This window comes from Cynocephalus volans, chromosome X (assembly GCF_027409185.1).
Source record: "Cynocephalus volans isolate mCynVol1 chromosome X, mCynVol1.pri, whole genome shotgun sequence".
NCBI classification, from domain to species: domain Eukaryota; kingdom Metazoa; phylum Chordata; class Mammalia; order Dermoptera; family Cynocephalidae; genus Cynocephalus; species Cynocephalus volans.
Genome location: NC_084478.1, coordinates 3,117,544 through 3,134,440, shown reverse-complemented (window position 1 = coordinate 3,134,440; position 16,897 = coordinate 3,117,544). Strand labels below are relative to the sequence as shown.

General features: G+C 48.1%; 1 protein-coding gene across 1 annotated transcript in view; it reads left to right on the top strand.

Moving 5' to 3' along the window:
* The first annotated feature begins 6,326 nt into the window (after positions 1 to 6,326).
* Positions 6,327 to 16,897, top strand: part of PRKX (protein kinase cAMP-dependent X-linked catalytic subunit) — a 108,323-nt gene continuing 97,752 nt past the window's right edge. Inside the window, exon 1 of the mRNA XM_063083385.1 lies at positions 6,327 to 6,525. Within this exon, the coding sequence (XP_062939455.1) occupies positions 6,360 to 6,525 (166 nt within the window). The 5' untranslated portion in view covers positions 6,327 to 6,359. The remainder of the gene's footprint in view (positions 6,526 to 16,897) is intronic.

Genomic DNA, 16,897 nt, shown 5'->3' with positions numbered 1-16,897 from the left:
ATGAAAGCCGGTTTTCAAATCTCTCGGTTTATATCTTGTATGAAATTATTGGTTGTGTGTTCTGAAGTTTATTTCCTTATTACAAATCACAATGCTTCTAGTAAAATGAGAATAAAATTAAAAAATGAACATTCTCAAAATCTAGATGCAACATTTTTGATATTTTTCTAACATTTTTAGTTCACCTTTTTGTATAATTAAAATTGAAGTAGGTCAGAATTTGGATTGTGGCCTATATTTCTTAAAATTTAATGTAATTTTCCCATTCTGTTCACCATTTTTGAAGAGTTGGAAGATTCCCTTAAAAAACAAATCAGTATAAATATATGCATTCCCTTAATTTTAGATGCTGAAGGTATCTTTATTTATTTCTCTATAATCACGACTGACTTGTGATGGCTACCTGTGACCATGAAGCTTTGGCTCCAAAATTTAATTTTGAAAAACAAATTCCTAGATACAGAATAAGTGAATAAAAAACATATGGTCGCTTATTTATTGCAGGCTGGCAGGCACAGGGATTGACCTCTGGACCTTGGTGTTATCATCACCTCCTTCTAAACAATGGAGCTAACCGGCCAGCCCAATATATGGTCACTTGGTCACTTTTAACATCACGAGCCTTTGTACTGATTGACATCACAACCAAAAGTGTAAAAAAAAATTTGTTATCAGCATGGAACATATTATCCTTCTGGTGTTAAGTGGATTAAAAATAAAACAGCAGCTACATTTGTCTGTACTTGCTTTCCTTTGATTATTTATCTACTTATTTGTTTTTGGTTTTTAAAATGTTTTATTTATTTTACTTATTTTATTTTTATTGTTTATTATAAACATTTTTCTCCTTTTATGTGAGTGACCCATGAGTATGTCCTTTTTAATTTTTTAAAAAAGGATTTTTTCTGTTCTATTATCCATTAACTATGTCCTTTGAACAGTCATCAGTGTGATGGTTCATCTCACACATGATGCAGGGTTGTTGTAAATGGGTTTTCATTTTGCTTATATTTCAATAACTCTTGACATTTTTAGGTAATCAGATCTGTTTATTACCACCCTGTTTCTATCTCTATGAAGCTCAGAAAGTCCTTCCATGCCTGCCCAGGCATTAAACAACCGGTGGTATTATTTTCTTTCTGTCTTATTGTTTTAAGTTTAATACTTTTTTCCCCACTTTAGTACTTCTGCTATTTGTTTCAGTTTCTTTTCTTGTAATGTCTCTGTGGTGTTCTTTAATATGGTGTAAGGTAAGAATCCAAATCAGCTTTGTTTTCCAAAAACAGATAATTTGATGCCTGTTTGTTATTATGTCTAGAGACATATACTATGTGATTAGCTATAATTTTTCTCCTGTAACTATGGTGCATTTTGAGTTCCTTAAAGACTTCAGGGAGTAGCCCAAAGCACATCAGCAAAAAGAAGAGTAAAAACCATCCGACCCAAATGAGTTCCAGATAATAAGGTCAGGTTTGTATATTCTGGAATGTAGGTGACATGGTTAAGGATTCCCTCCCACTCCTCTGTTTCCCAATCTTTTAATTGTAGGTATCTAAATATGCAAAGGAGTCTTCATTGACACATTACATAAAAGAATGACAGATGTCCATGATTAACTCACTCTTAAAGTCATCTTGCTATCTTACTTCCATACTAATCGTTAATATTATTCATTGGATCAATTGTTACCTTTGCAGTTCCAAACTAGAAATCCAGTTCAAAAGCAGCCACGTGGGCACACCCCATGAACTTCCCTTTTGGATGAAGGATCACTCTTTCTGGTGTATTTGTTTACCTTCCGGGAAGCATTCACCTGCAATCCTTCAATACCATGCTTGGATTTTCCACAAAACTCTTCAACATCTGAGAAATAGAAACGCTGAGGTATCTCTTGGGTAAGGGGTAAACTCAGGATTTTCTAATTATTGGCACACCCAGGCATTTTCCAGTGAATGTTCTCCAGTGGAGACATTGTTATGGTTTTTGCAGCTTCTTTGTAGGGTTTTCTCTGAAATTGCTCAAGAAAGGCCTCCAAATAAATAAACATGTGAGAAGCATTATTTTTAGGTGTCAGTGCCTGGTATACGAATAGAATCACATTGATTGTGTCCTTCTAAGTTTGCTGATTTTTAAACTTCAGTTTGTAGAGACAGTAGCTTATGGTTTTGTTTTATTTGTTTGATTAACTGATTTTTTGTTTGTTTTTGTTTTTGTTCCTTTTTTTTAATTAATAGATTTTTAATTAAATGATGTACTATCAAAGTATTGGGCCACCAGGTTTTTAGAATGGATGAATTAATCACTTTCAGCCAATTTACAATTCAAGGCTTCTCTAAGCTGGGAACTCAGTGTAATAGTTACATGGTGAAACTTAATTTTAATTATCTACTATGTAATCACATCGTATATGTCTCTAAGAGAGGGCATTTCTAAGTCAGCTTCCCTCTAGGGCTGTAGGCCGGCTTGGACGTATATGTTTACCGCATATGACAAAACATATAAACTTCTAAGTCTGCAGATTTTTTAAACTTCAATTTGTAGAGACAGTGTATATAGGGACAGGGCCCTTCCTCAACAGGTGATGTTGGAACTGCTTCACCAGGGTGTTCCAATTGCATGCAATATGTCCAGAACCGGGCCCTGAAATGTGGCACGCAGGGTGCCTGCAAAGACTGTCTGTGAGCAAATATGACTCGGTTGGTCTCGGTCGGCATTACGCCTCTGGTAACTGTGTCATACTTATTATCAAATAAGTTTCATCGTCCCAGGTTACTCACGAGGGGCCGAGCCCTGTCAGCACAGGCAGAACTGCAGAGGATTGTAACAGAGAACAGCCAACTCCTAGGTTATGCACAATTCCTAACACATGAAACCGAAAGAAACCCACGATGGTACCATTCTGTGGCAGGGAGATATGAGAAGAAAGTGATGGCAAATATACAAAGAGAGTGCTGAGAAACTCTTCGTTGTGAGGAATGTGTTCAGCACTGGGGATGATTCAGTGATAAATGAAAATCCCCGAGTCCAATACGTGGTTTTGCCATAGCTCACCTGAGAAAATGGGAAAGAATGACATTGAGCCTGGGAAACCACCGGTTCTGTTCCCAGGCCATAGAAGGCTTTACCTTAGTTATGGCAAAATCTGCCTACTGAAATCTGAAACTGTATTACTGTAATGAAACATCCACCCAAATTCCCTGCCTGCCTTCTAAGACCAGACCACGAGTGGGCAATAACAGAGTTTCCACACCTGGCCCAGTATAGACAGGAATTCATCATTGGATTGCTCGGACGACCTCTTTGCAGAAGCCCTGGGAAAACCTCTTCCTACGTGGCTAATTATCAAAGCAGCAAAGCAGGTCATGTATATTTCCAAAGTATCTGTCTAGGTAGGTAAGTGGCAGGTAAGTGGCGACGGGCATTTAGTACGTATGCACGTATATACATGTGTCTATATGTGTATATACGTATGAGGGGTTTTCAAAAAGCTCATGGAAAGATTCGTATCATCCTTTAATTCTATTTTTCTGTGAACTTTTTGAGGACCCTCGTTGTGTGTGTGTGTATATATATCTCAGAATATACATATACACATTTCTCAGAATATATACATATTTATATATATCTCAGAATATACATATATATATATATATATATAAATCTGTGAGGGCAGCTAAACACTTTTAGAAAATATATATACATACACACTAGAATATATATTATATATATTAAATACATATTTAAATTGTAAAGTGTGATGTTAACTGTACACTTTTTAGATTTTAATTCAATATATATAAATATGTTATTGTACAAATGTATAATATATGATATTATATATACCATATAATATATTGTACATATACACTCATACACAAATATACATATGCACACACTATATATATAATTCAGTATATATATAAAATACATAATTTATTATATATACATTAATACGCACACATAGATACACAAATATATTTATGGTATAGACGCTAAAAGGAATATTCAGCTGCCTTCACAGACTACAATTTTGATTTCTCTTGGCTTTCACTGTGTCTGCACTTGCTAATATATAGAATTCATGGTTCATCCTGGTAAGGGACAAGTACCCATTCCTTTGGTATGACAGGGTTCGCAATTTCCTCCCTCCACCTCAAAATAATGCCGCACCATAAAGGCGGTAATGACCCTTTAATGCCTAGCTTACAGGGGTTTTCCTTTTTCTGTCTTTAAAGTAGTAGGCTGTGGTTTCTGAAGGATTTTATGGTCCTTCCACATGAAAGCTGCTTTGTAAAGAAAGGTGTTGCGAAAACTTCCTCGGGGTATTTATGTGAAGAGGCAGGTATGTGGTCAAGCTCAGGGTGGGACAGGGACGATCACAACCACTCGGCAACCCAAGCAGAGTTCCATGCTGCCAGGGTCTGTCACGTTTTTTCTTCCTGGGTGCAACTGGCAGGGAAAGACATCTGCTTAATTGGGTGTGAACACCGAGCCTTGATGAACAGGCCTTTATTAGCTGGCAGCATTGCCTTGCCAAGGTCACACGGACGTGGAGAGGGCGCGCGCCCCGTGCGGAGACGCAGACTGGTCCCGTGGGGATAGTCCCGGCTCTCCTGGACCCCCTTGGCAGGGCCGGGCCGGGCAGGGCCTGGTGGCCAAAGCGCAAGGACGTGTCCTGGTTCTATCTAGGCGCAGGGGCTCTCGGGGCTCGCTGGTGGCGTGCATTTTTTGCATTCCAGCTCAGGATTTGGCAGAGATTGGAGAGCAGGCGTCATGCCTGGGGAAAATACCACCCACCGAATGCCTGTGGGGGCTGGGGCGAGGCTGGCAGCCGGAGGCCAGAAAACCACACCCAGACCAGGGTTCAGATTTCCTGTCGCCCCCTCCCAGTGGGCTGTGCGAGGTTGGCACGGCCTGTTCCTCTTACAACACATGCATCCGTTCTGACTTAGAGCAAGCCTTGCTTCTCTGAAAGACCCCCTGCTCCGAGGATTGAGGCAAGGAATTGCTGAGATTCCACAAAACGAGGTGGTAAGCGGTTTGCTCCCCTGCTTCTCAAAGTGTGGTCCGCGGACCGGCAGCCCAGGCAACCCTGCGGGCTGCTCAGGAAGCCGCTCTAGGCTCGACCAGGCCCTCGGAAGCCCAGCCTGCCTTTGAACAGGATCCCCGGGGACAGGGGTGGCCAGACATTCAGTCACATTTGCATTTGAGATACACGACAGCCGTTTTTACATAAATACCCCAATATTGCATCTAGAAAAAAGGAAAACGATCCTTGCTTTTCTGCAATTCACGTGCATCTGGGGCGTTCGTATTTATCTCCCCAGTTGTGTCTAGTGTGTTTAAACCAGCGACCGACCGACTTGCATGCGCTGCATTTTCTTCTATGCTTTAAATCCGTCTCCCCTTTATTTATTTTTTTTTTTCATGTTTATTTTGAAGCAGCAACAATCCCCAGGAAGCTGCAAAGAAACGCACAGGCAGGTCCCGCACGTCCCTCCTCGCCTGCCCCACACCCGAAGTCTCGGATCACCGAGCCCCAAAGGCAGCCCCAGCGGGGGTCTGTGCACTCGCTGGCCCGGTTCGTGGGCACCGCGCGTTTGGAGCAGCGTCGCTTCGTACCAGCTGCGACCAGCATCCAACTGCATGTTCAGTTTTGTTTTTTAACTTTCCTTCGTGTCTCCACCACGCCCTCGCCGTCTCCGGTCCCTCCGCCTCCCCGCCTTCCGGGCCTGGTCACCGTCACCCGGGTGGTCCCGCGTCCCCTGGGGGAGCTCGGCGGGGACCCTCGCGCCCCCAGTGGGCACCTCCCCGGCGCCGCCCGTTCCCCTCGGTGGCCCGAGCGGCCCCCACGCCGGGTCCTGGCGGTTCCTGGGCGGGGTCGCAGCGCGGCGGCGGCCCAGGCGACGCCCCCAGCCTGGCGGGCGGGGACAGCCAGGCGGCCCCGCCCAGGTGGCTTCCGCCCGGCCCCCCATGAGCGCGCAACGGCAGCGCCCGCCACGAGACGCCGGGGATGAGCCGCGAGCCGGGCGCCCGCGGCCGGGACCCCGCCTCGTCCCCGCCAGCCCGGGCCGCGCCCCGCGCCGCCCCCGCCCGGCCCTCGGTGCCCGCCCCCCGCGCCCGGCGGCTTCTCCCGGCCGCGGCCGCTGCGGCTCCTTCAGTGAGCGCCGCCCCGCGCCCCGCCATTGTCCCCGCAGCTCCGCCAGCTGCGCCCGGCCGCGCACGCGGGGCCCCGGGGGAGGGGGTGGTGGCGCGCATGGGTGGCCGCCGCTGATGCCGCCGCCGCCGCCGCGACGCCCCTCGAGGCTGCGTCCCGGGAAGCCCGGACCCCCGCGCGGCCCGGACCTGAGTGCGCCCCGATGGAGGCGCCCCCGCTGGCCAAGGCGGCCGAGGCGGACAGCGACCCCCGAGACCCCGCCGACGACACCCCCGACGGGGCGCCCGCGCTCTGCCCCAGCCCCGAGGCGCCGTCTCCGGAGCCGCGCACCTACCGGCTGCAGGACTTCGACACGCTGGCCACCGTGGGTGAGTGCCACAGGCGGGGACGTGGCCTCGGGAACGCTGTCGTCAGACAAAGGGCCCCGGTGCCTCGTGGGGAGCGCCCTGCCCGGCCACCTCCGGCTCGGGATCCCCGTGCGGGAGCGCGCGAGCGCCCTCAGCCCCCCGAGTGCCGAGGGTTGCAGGGCACCCCCGCACCCCAAGACCCGGCCAGCCTCCGCGCCCCGCCGACGGCTCTGCCCAAGTCTCCGATGACTCTTCCTTGAATCCCCTGTCCCTGTCCCCAACACACACGCCGCCCCGGCGTCTGGGCTGCCCCAGACGTCACAACACTTCCTGGAGGTCACCTCACCTTGGGGGACCTCGTGGGCCCTCCCAGGCAGCGACCGCCAGGGACACGGGCGCCGGCACTGAAGGCACCCGCGGACTCCCCCAGGGCCAGCCAGTCCCTGAGCGCAGTCGCAGGGTCTAACCCGGGGGACAGGTGTCCCGCGGCGTAATGGAGGGGACGCCGGTGGCCTTGCAGGTGAATTCTAGCCTTTCCCGACACCGCGTGTGCTTTTCATCTGGGGCATCCCAAACTTGGAACTCTTTTCCCTTGTCCCTCTGCCTTTGAACTTGACCCCGACTGGGCGGCTGGAAACGTGGGTTTCGAGTTCCCTGGGCGCTCGGATCCCCACGCGCGCTCGTGTGAGTGGGTCACAACACCCCGACAGAACGCCGGCGCCAGGTTTAAACTGTTGTCACCAGCCAGCCTGCGGCTTCTTAGCGACTCTTTGTCGCGAACTGGGGGTGCGCCATCGTGGTGCTTGTCCGGGAAATAAACGGAGGAGGGTCGGGGGGGGGCGTCCCGTGTGTGTCCGTGGGGCGGGGGAACTTAGGGGGACCTCCTTGGGCTCGTCCCCTCTTCCTGGAAAGGAGGAAGCCAGAGCAGGAAGCAGAGGGCTCAAGGTCAGAGCTTATGGCTTCGGAAGACCCCCAGGCACAGCCGGGGTGTCAAGAAAGGAGCTGACAGAGAGGGCCACTGTCTGCCCTCCGTGGCCCACCTGCCACTTGGAGCAGTTGGCACGAGGAAGGGCCAACCAGGAAGACCTGAGTTGGGAAGGACATTGGCAGAAGATCCTCTCCCCTTTCCTCCTCCCGCTCCTGTCTCTCTGTCTCCCTCTTTCCCTCTGTCCTCCCTTCCCCTTTCCCTCTTCACCTCTGTGTGCCATCTCTCTGTGTCGCATCTCTCTGTGTCCCATCTCTGCGTCCCCCCGTCCCTCCCACTGCAAAGCCATGCTGAGCCAATCTCAGAGCCGGGTGTGTTGTGCAGGGAAGAAGGGTGGGGCAGGAACTGGGACAAGTGCAGTTTCCACAGTAGGTGGGGATACCAGCCAACGCTGGAAACTTGGTGGCGGTCCAGCCGTCCCTTGGCGCACGGCACCAGCCATTGTGTTCTCGTGGGGACTCTCACGGGTCAGTTGGGAAGGAACCAGGGCTGCAGGCCAGGGCAGGGAGCAGGGCCTGGGCGGGTGGGTGGTGGTGGTGGAGGGTTGTGTTCCATGCCAAGTCGTCACAGGGTGCCCAGCGAGTCATCTCACCTTTAAAAATAGAATGTGGCCGTCTCTGGGGGCTGGGTGGGGGAAATGAGCTCCTTCCAGTCCTGGTCTCTGCCTTTTGCTCAGTCTTCCAGGATGACTTCCTGTGCGCTGCAAGGGCACGAGAGGAGAGCCAGGGCTCCGAAGTTCCAGGCATTGGACTAGCAGGGGACCAGGACGCCCCTGGGTGTGTTGGGGGGGGGTTGGTGTACACTCCCTCACACCCACTTCACGGCTTTGGTGGCATTATTGTGGCCTTTGTATCTAAGCCCCTTTCTTTCGTGTTGGTTAAAGATTACTCTGAGCATGATTAACTTGAAAGAATAAGAGTAATCTTAAAAAAAAAAAAAAATCCTACGTCTTTTAGAGCCTCCATGAGATTGTCTCTCTCAGCCACACTCTCTGGCAACTTTAAATCTTCTCCCCAGGTGTAATGGTTACAGGTGAGGGGCACGGTGGAGCTCTCTACGTGGCGTTGGAACCCGCCCTGGGCAGGCATGGATTTTCTTTATCCTAAGCTTTCATGGCAGGAAAGTACGGTCCTTCTTAACTGCGCCTTCTCCCCATTCCCATCTTTCAACTGCTCTAAATATGCACCCACAAGGCCTTTTGAATTGCCTTTTGGGGTCTGTATGCATTTTCCCAGTTGAGCAAAGCTATTTTCCACAACGTAACACCAACCACATAAGCCAAACAAAAACGGAAAACCCACAATCCTCTTCACACTTGACTCTCGTCCCCAGACCCACCCTTGCAACCTTGTCAGATGACTGTCGGTGAAGAGACACTGCTCGGTTCACTCTCCTGTGAGTTCTCCTCTAAGGACCGTGTTAAGTCCCTGCACTACACAGCTCTGTGTTTTCCTTGTCTGATCTCCCTTCTTGTGTGTGAATGATGATTTTAGTCAGTGAGAAGCTTCGAGATGTTCCTGGGCTTTTCGTCCCTTACTTTTCCTGGTGACGTGGGCATGGAGAAGTGACAGATTTGCTGGCTTGATTTTGAGAAGCATCGTGATGATGCACACACTTCAGCACAGGGAAAGCACCTGCAGTCTTTTATGCTTGTTTGTTTCTGTCTAATTTAGTAAAGCCCAGGGTGGCTGCAGAGACTGCTGGACGATCAGGGCAGATAGTGTGAGCAGAAGACCGAGGGCTCTGTAGTCCCCAGGGCCACCAGGGTCTCAGTGCTGCTTTGTTCTGTGCTTCTGGGTAAACTGTCAACATTGTAGATTGTCCTGTTTTCCACAAATTGAGGTAGTTTGGAAGAAAGCGTACTTTTCCGTCCTGTCAATCTGATGATGGAATTATTTTTTAAGAGAATGAAGGGATTTGGGGCATGTGTGGTCTAAATGCTACTTTCCTAGGTTTAGAAATTCCGTTTCAGAATGGCCACACTGGTTGTTAGAGGAAACATGGTTTGCAACTTGGTTCTTTAAATTTCTTTCTGTATCACCAAGTCTTGCTTGTTCCCATGAAGAAGAACTACGGTGCTTTTTAAAAAAAACAAATTTATTATGGAAATTAAAAAAAACTTATGCTACGTAGAGCGAATAGGATAATGACTCTCTGTGAAACCATTATACAGTATCGTTGTCAATATTTCAACTTACTTCAATGATCACTTTAGAATTACTTTCTATATAATACCAGATAAAAAGGACTTAGATTAGTTTTCAAAAATCCCCTCGTAAAATCGGTTTGCATCTTGGAACCCACTACACTCTCAGTGTTAGCCTGTCAGGAAGATTGTAGTTGAGCAGAAAAACAGCAGCCACTTCCTGGGTCTAAATTTCATTTTTCCTTTCTTGACCTTTCTGTCTTTCCATTTCCTCATCTAAAAAAATGCAAAAAATGACAGAACCTGTCCTACCTGGTTATCATGAGGAAGTGTTCAAAGTTCTTAGATCCCAATTTTTTATTAAAAAGAGAATTTTCGAATAATTACAGGCTCACAGGGGATTCCAAAAACACCACCTGGAGTTCTTTCCTCCCTTGGCCAGCTTTACCCCATAGTGACATCTTCCAAAGCTAAGGCACAGCATCAAAACCAGGATGTGGATGTTGGTGTCTTCCTGGTAAGGGGACCACACACCTTGTTCAGGGTTTGTCACTTTTCCCAGGTGCATGTTTCTGTTTGTGAACATGCGTGCCTGCAGACTTCTAGGCAGCGTTATCCTGTGCACGTCTGTGCAGCCACCATGACCAAAATTGAGGTGCAAAGCAAATCCCCTCACCGCAGACCACACGCACATGCTGGGCACTTTATTTTTTTACTGTCACGTTTCACGTGATCTGATAGATTTGTTTTCTTAAGAGCTAGGAGATCTTCATGAATAATGAATTGTAACCGGTTCGCACATCTAAAGTTCTTACAGTCATTTTCCTCTCTACTGTTAGGTTTTCTCCTGTGCTCTTGGTGCCCTTGAACTGGACATCATTTTTCTTTTTCTGTCTTGGGCTGTCATTTATGCCCCCTCTTTGTTGGTTTGGGCTGCTGTCACAGAACACCAGAGAGACTAGGTGGCTTAGAAACAACTGATGTTTTTTTGTCAGTCTGGAGACTGGAAGTTCAAGATCAAGGTGTGGCAGGTGCAGTGTCTGGTGAGGACCTGCCTCCTGGTTCATAGACGGCACCTTCTCTCTGTGTCCTCACAAGCTGGAAGGGGTGAGTGAGCTCTCTGGGGTCTCTTTTATAAGGACACTAATCCCATTCATGAGGCTGCACCCTCATGACCTCATCACCTCCCAAAGGCCCCACCTCCTAACACCATCCCCTTGGGGGTGAGAGTTTCAACACAGGAATTTCAGGGACACAAAAACATTCAGTCCGTCGCACCCGCACCCTATTGCATCAACCTACCACCACAGTGAGTGAAATCTGAGCTGGTGAGATTTTACCCTGTACGTGAATAGTCTTGTGGGTGGCGTTTTCCTAAGCAATTGGAAGTGGTGTTGGTTGCTTCACAATGCACAGAAAATTGAGTTGAGCCCTTTAATCTTCTTTATCTTGTGTGGGTGCTCAGTGGTAAAACGCAGTGTGTGAGTGTGTGAATGACAGTTCCCATTTAAGAGCATCACCGGAACTTGATGAGATGAGATTAAATATTAGGCAGATATTTCCAAGTACAGACGTCCTACCCGTTTCTTTGTGTCATTTCTTTTTTATTTATTTATTTTACACTGAGGTAGAATTCATGTAATATAAAATGAACTATTTTCATATTGTGCTGCCGTCCCCTCTGTCTAGTTCCAGAACATTCTCTTCCCCCCCAGAGACAACCCCATACCCATTAAGCAGTCACTCCCTGCTGTGGAATGATTAAATGGTGGCCCCTAAAGTCCATATGAGTAGAAGCTCAATTCCCACTGAAACTGCTGAGGGTGGGAAATCCTATTATGGTAATTGTAAGGTGGAGCCTTGAAGAGATGATTGGACTGTAGGACCGTGCAGTAGTGAGTGGATTAATAATAGCGGTCACAGGCGTGGTTCTGGGGGCTTTAAAAGGAGAGCATGTGAGAGTCTCTTTCTCTGCTCTGCCAGTCTCTGCCATGTGAGACCCCTGTATTGCTGTAGAGCCACCACCAAGACCCTCACCAGCTGTGTTCCCTGGACGGTGGACTTCCCAGCCTCTGAAACGATAAGCAATAAATTCCATTTTCTTATAAATCACCCAGTTCCAAGTGTTTTGTTACAAGCAACAGAAATGGACTAATACACTCTATATTCCCTCTTTCCAGCCCTTGGCAACCACTGATCTGCTTTCGGTCTCAGAAGTTGGGTACTTTGTGTTTCTCTTCATTTTTACAATCTCTTCCTTTCTCATTTTCCACTTCAAAAGGGATGAGAGGGGCAGGTGGGGAGGGAAGACAAGGTGACCCGGGGACAAGAGTTTCCCATTCAAGAGGAGAGGAAAAAAGGGGGCCCATGAAAGGAAGGGGTTAACAATACAAGAAACAGAAGAAAGAATAATAAGAAAATATGGAACAGAGACAACTGGAAGAGGAGTAAACAGAAGTAGAGATGTTCGTTCACAATAAGAGAGGCAAGGATGGACCAATTGATCACAGACAGGTTCACACAAAACCTGTTGCTGGAGTCGGATAAACAGAGTACCCCTGCCTTAGTTGACTTGGGCTCCTATAAGAGAATACCATATACCACATAATTTATAAACAATAGGAATTTATTGCTCACAGTTCTGGAGTCTGGGAGTCTGAGATCAAGGTGTGGCAGGTGCAGTGTCTGGTGAGGACCTGCTTCCTGGTTCATGGACGGCACCTTCTCATTGTGTCCTCACATGCTGGAAGGGGTGAGGGAGCTCTCTTGGGTCCCTTTTATAAGGACACTAATCCCATTCATGAGGCTGCACCCTCATAACCTCATCACTTCCCAAAGGCCCCACCTCCTAACACCATCACCTTGGGGTTTAGGCTTTAACTTGTGAATTTGGAGAGAGACAATCCCTCAATTCTTTGCCATGGTTTCAACCTATGCATCTTGGGGACATAAACATTCAGACCTCACCCCCCCCCCAATTCATGTCAGCCCAGAACCTCAGAATGTGGCCTTATTTGGAAATAAGGTCTTTGCAGATGAAATTAGTCAAGGATTGATGTGAGATTTACTGCGTTAGAATGGGCCCTCAATGAATGACAGGTGTCCTTATAAGAGACGGAAGAGGAGACACAGACACAGAGGAGAAGCCACGTGAAGATAGAGGCAGAGATGGGAGAGATGTAGCCTGTATCAGTCTGTTTGCTGTTGATAGCAGGATACCTGAAACTGGGTAATTTATAAATAGGTTTTATTTCTTACAGTTTTGGAGGCTGGGAAGTCCAAGGTCCAGAGGGCGTATCTGGTGAGGACCTTCTTGTTGGGCACAGAGTTCTGAGGTGGTGCAGAGTCTCCCGTGGCCAGAGCTGGGGAGAGCTCTTTAACATGGTCATTTGCTCTCCTTATAAAGCCCCAGTACACTCACTGATAACCCATTAGATTGTTAACCCCTTACTCCATGAATGGATCAATCCACTGATGAGGGCATAGTCCTCACAATCCAATCACCTCTTAAAAGGTTTCACCTTTCAGATACCGTCGTTGAGTTTCCCACCCTCTTAACACTTATAGTGGGGAATAAGTTTCTAACACATGAACTTTTAGGAGACACATTCAAGCCATAGCATGGCCACAAACCAAGGAACTCCCAGAGCCACCAGAAGCTGGGAGAGGCAGGAAGGGTCCTCCTTTACAGTCCTCGGAGGGAGCACAGACCTGCTGACAACTTGATTTTAGACTTGTGGCTTTCGGAACTGTGAGAATGCATGCCTGTTGTTTTTAGCCCTGAAATTATGGCAGCCCTAGGAGACTTGTGTTACAAAGAGGATTGAGGAACCAGTTCCTCTGTGGCTGCTGTCTCTGCAGGTCACCAAACACCTTCAAGCTCTCCCTTCTAGGCTGATTTAGGACATTGTGTGTTGGGTCCATGATATGATTTCCCTAAATCCTTGGAGGGGTAGACAGTCACTTACAATTTGGGCAAAGTTTTCCAGGGGAGACTTTATCATGAAGTTGCTCTTAGGGAGGGATAGCCCTGTGTTCATTTCAAAGGAAGAGGCAGCCATGGCTCACTGCATGAGAAATGTCATCCCAGAGCCAAGAACTTGCTCCTTCTGTCTCCATTCCTATTTACCTCCCTACCTTCCATCCTACTCTAATGAGTGGCCACATAAAATCTTCGCATGGTGTCAATCTCATCTTGTCATGCCCCTTTGTAAATCCAGGGCTGGAGCTAACTTCCCACATGGCCAAACCAAGGGATGCCATCTTGAATCAGTCCCTATCTTGGTTGACTCCTCTTTACTTCTCCTGCCTTTCTTCTCTTGAACTCTTGCCTTGGGGTTGAAGTGGGCTCCCTGTCCCAGGAACAGACAGGCTCACCTTGGCACACCCTGAAATCCTCAGGAGAGGACACGTCTCTCCCCCTGACTGGGAACAACCCTCTGCAGCCCCCCATGTCTTCTGTGGACAGAGACATGGTGCCCTGATTGTGATCCCAGACCTGATTTTGGGATGGGTCCCTCTACAGTGGGGGAGCCACTGGGGAGGCCACCAGAAGAAAGGGGGACAGGGAACATATCACACACACAGAAGCATCCATTCCACCATCCCCAGTCTGGGCTCAGTTTGGAGCTTCTACCCACAGAATTTTTTCTTGGAGAAATGTGTTCAGAATTCTAAGAAAAGCACTTTCATTCTCTTTGGAAGGGGCACCATAGGACTTTTTCTGTATTTCCCCCAAGTTGTTTTTTTTTCCCCCGAACAACCACAATGCCACCAACTCTACTAACCTGCTGTCGGTCAGATGTGTCCCCCAAAGGTTTATGTATTGGAAACTTAATCCCCATTGTAACAGTGTTAAGAAGGTTTGAAATGTTATTATGGTATTTGAAAGGTGGGGCCTTTGATAGGTGATTAGATCATGAGGACTTGTGAATGGATTCATCCATTCATGGAGTCATGGGCGTGGTTCTGATGGCTTTAAAAGGAGAGTTAGTGAGCAGGTCTGCTCTCTCTTGTTCAGCCAGTTCTCACCATGTGACACCCTGGTCACCAGAGGACTCTGTAGAGAGTTCCCACCGAGAAGAAACCCTTCACCAGATGCACCCCCTGGACTTTGGACTTTCCAGCCTCTGAAATCATAAGAAATAAACTTTATTGCTTTATAAATTACCCAGTTTCAGGTATTCTGTTTTGAGCAGCAGAAATGAGCTTAATACACTACTTTCATAAAAGGCTTTTTTTCCTTTTTCTTTTAAACTCTACATACCAGGGCACTTCAAAAAGTTTGTGGAAAAAATAGAATTAAAAGATAACAGAAATCTTTCCACGGACTGTTCAAAGTACCCTCATACGCTGTTTCCTGCTGGGGAGATGAGGAAACGACTGGATCTTTGTTAGCCTTTACAGTTCATTGTGTTGAGATCTGCAATGTGCCAGGTGTCTACCGTCATCTCTCCTGATTTTCACAGTCATATCTCTGCATGGGCAGATGAGGTGTTGCACGGGGCTGGCCACTGCTTCTGGGAGTATTATGTCCTCCTCTTTGCACTGTCTGTGTTAACTGTAGATGACTTTGGATATGTCATCTATTTCTAGAGCGCACGCACTGCTTCCTCTGGATGAGGGCAGCGTAGAGCAGGTAAAACACATTGTCTTTGCTAGTAAGTGTCCCTTGGACAAGTAGCAGCACCCTGTCTCTGAGACCCTCTTTCCCATCAATGATGGGATGACATGGCAGAGATTCTGTGAGTAGACGAGCTAGTGTATGCATGCATTGTGCCTGCACTCTACTGGGGGTGGGTGGGAATGATAAAGGGCAGGTGTCCATAATACCATCACCCATTCCTTTATTCACTTGTACTTAAAGTGTCCAGCTTGTCCCCATCAGCCTGGGACTCTTCCTGATAGCACTGAGAGTTCCCCATCTCCAGAAACCCCCGGAACCCAGGCAGACTAGGATGGTTGCTGTCCCTACGCATACCGTGTATGTTACCCAGCACCCTCTAAGTGTCAGGCCTGTCCTTTTCATCTGGCAGGTGATGATAAGCTTGACGTAAAGAGGCTGAAGTTTATATTGCACTGGGGGAGGCACGCAGTGAGTACTGAGCATGAGTCAGATGGTTGGTTTGTCGGAAGGTTGTAAGAACTGTGAGGAAAGAAGAGCTCAGCAGGGTCATGGGGACTGGGGTGACAGGAAATTGAGGGGGGCAGGAGAATGATAATATAAGAAAGAGGAAGTGGGACTACGCCTTTCCCAGAAGCAAACATCGAGTCATTTCACTGAAGGTGGGGAGGGAGTTAGCCGTGGGGATCCCCAGGGAAAGAAGTCTATGGGCAGAGGAATAGCTGGGACAGACGTTCTCAGCCACCAGCTGCATCAGAAACTCATGGAGGGCTTTGCAAAAAAAGATGACCTGCTCCACCTCAGAGTTTCTGATTCCATAGGTCTGGAGCAAAGCCCGAGAATTTGCATTTCTAATATGCTCCCGATGCTGATTCTGATGCTGCTGGTCCTAGATGTGCTTTGGAACTGCGGGGGCAGAGAAAAGGCTTGAGGTCTGCCTAATGTGTCCCAGAACCTCTCAGGAGGCCACTGTGGCTGGAGTGCACAGAGCAAGGACAGAGATGGAGGTCATCAGTCGAGAAGTGGCCTGGTGCTGCAGGATGGTAGACTTTGGCCATTGGGGGAGGCAGTGGACGGTCTTGGGCTGTTGACAGGATCTCCTGTGGGTACCAAAGGCTCTCTTTAGCATCTGCTGACAGCAGACTGTTGGGTGCATAGACCTGTTAGAGGACAATGATGGATGGTGGCCATTAGAACCAGGAGAGAGGACTTGGATCCTGGACTTGTCTTTGAGACGGAACCCATAGGAGTCCCTACAAGCACACATGCAGGATCTGATTGAATTAGTCTGCTACGGCCGCCATAACAAAGTCCCACACACTGGGGGCTCAGAAAGCAGACATTTATTCTCTCACAGTCCTGGAGGATGGAAGTCTGAGATCAAGGCTGGTTGGTTCCTCCTGAGGCCTCTCTCCTCGGCTTGTAGATGGCATCTTCTCCCCGTGTCCTCACACGGTCATCTCTCTGTGTGTCTGTGTCCTAACCAGTCCTATTGGATCAGGGCCCACTCTAGTGACCTCATTTTACCTTAACCACCTCTTTAAGACCCTATCTCCAGAAACAAGTCACATTCTGATGTCCTGGGAGTTAGGACTTCAACATACAAATTTTTAGGGGACACGGTTCAGCCCAGTGAAAC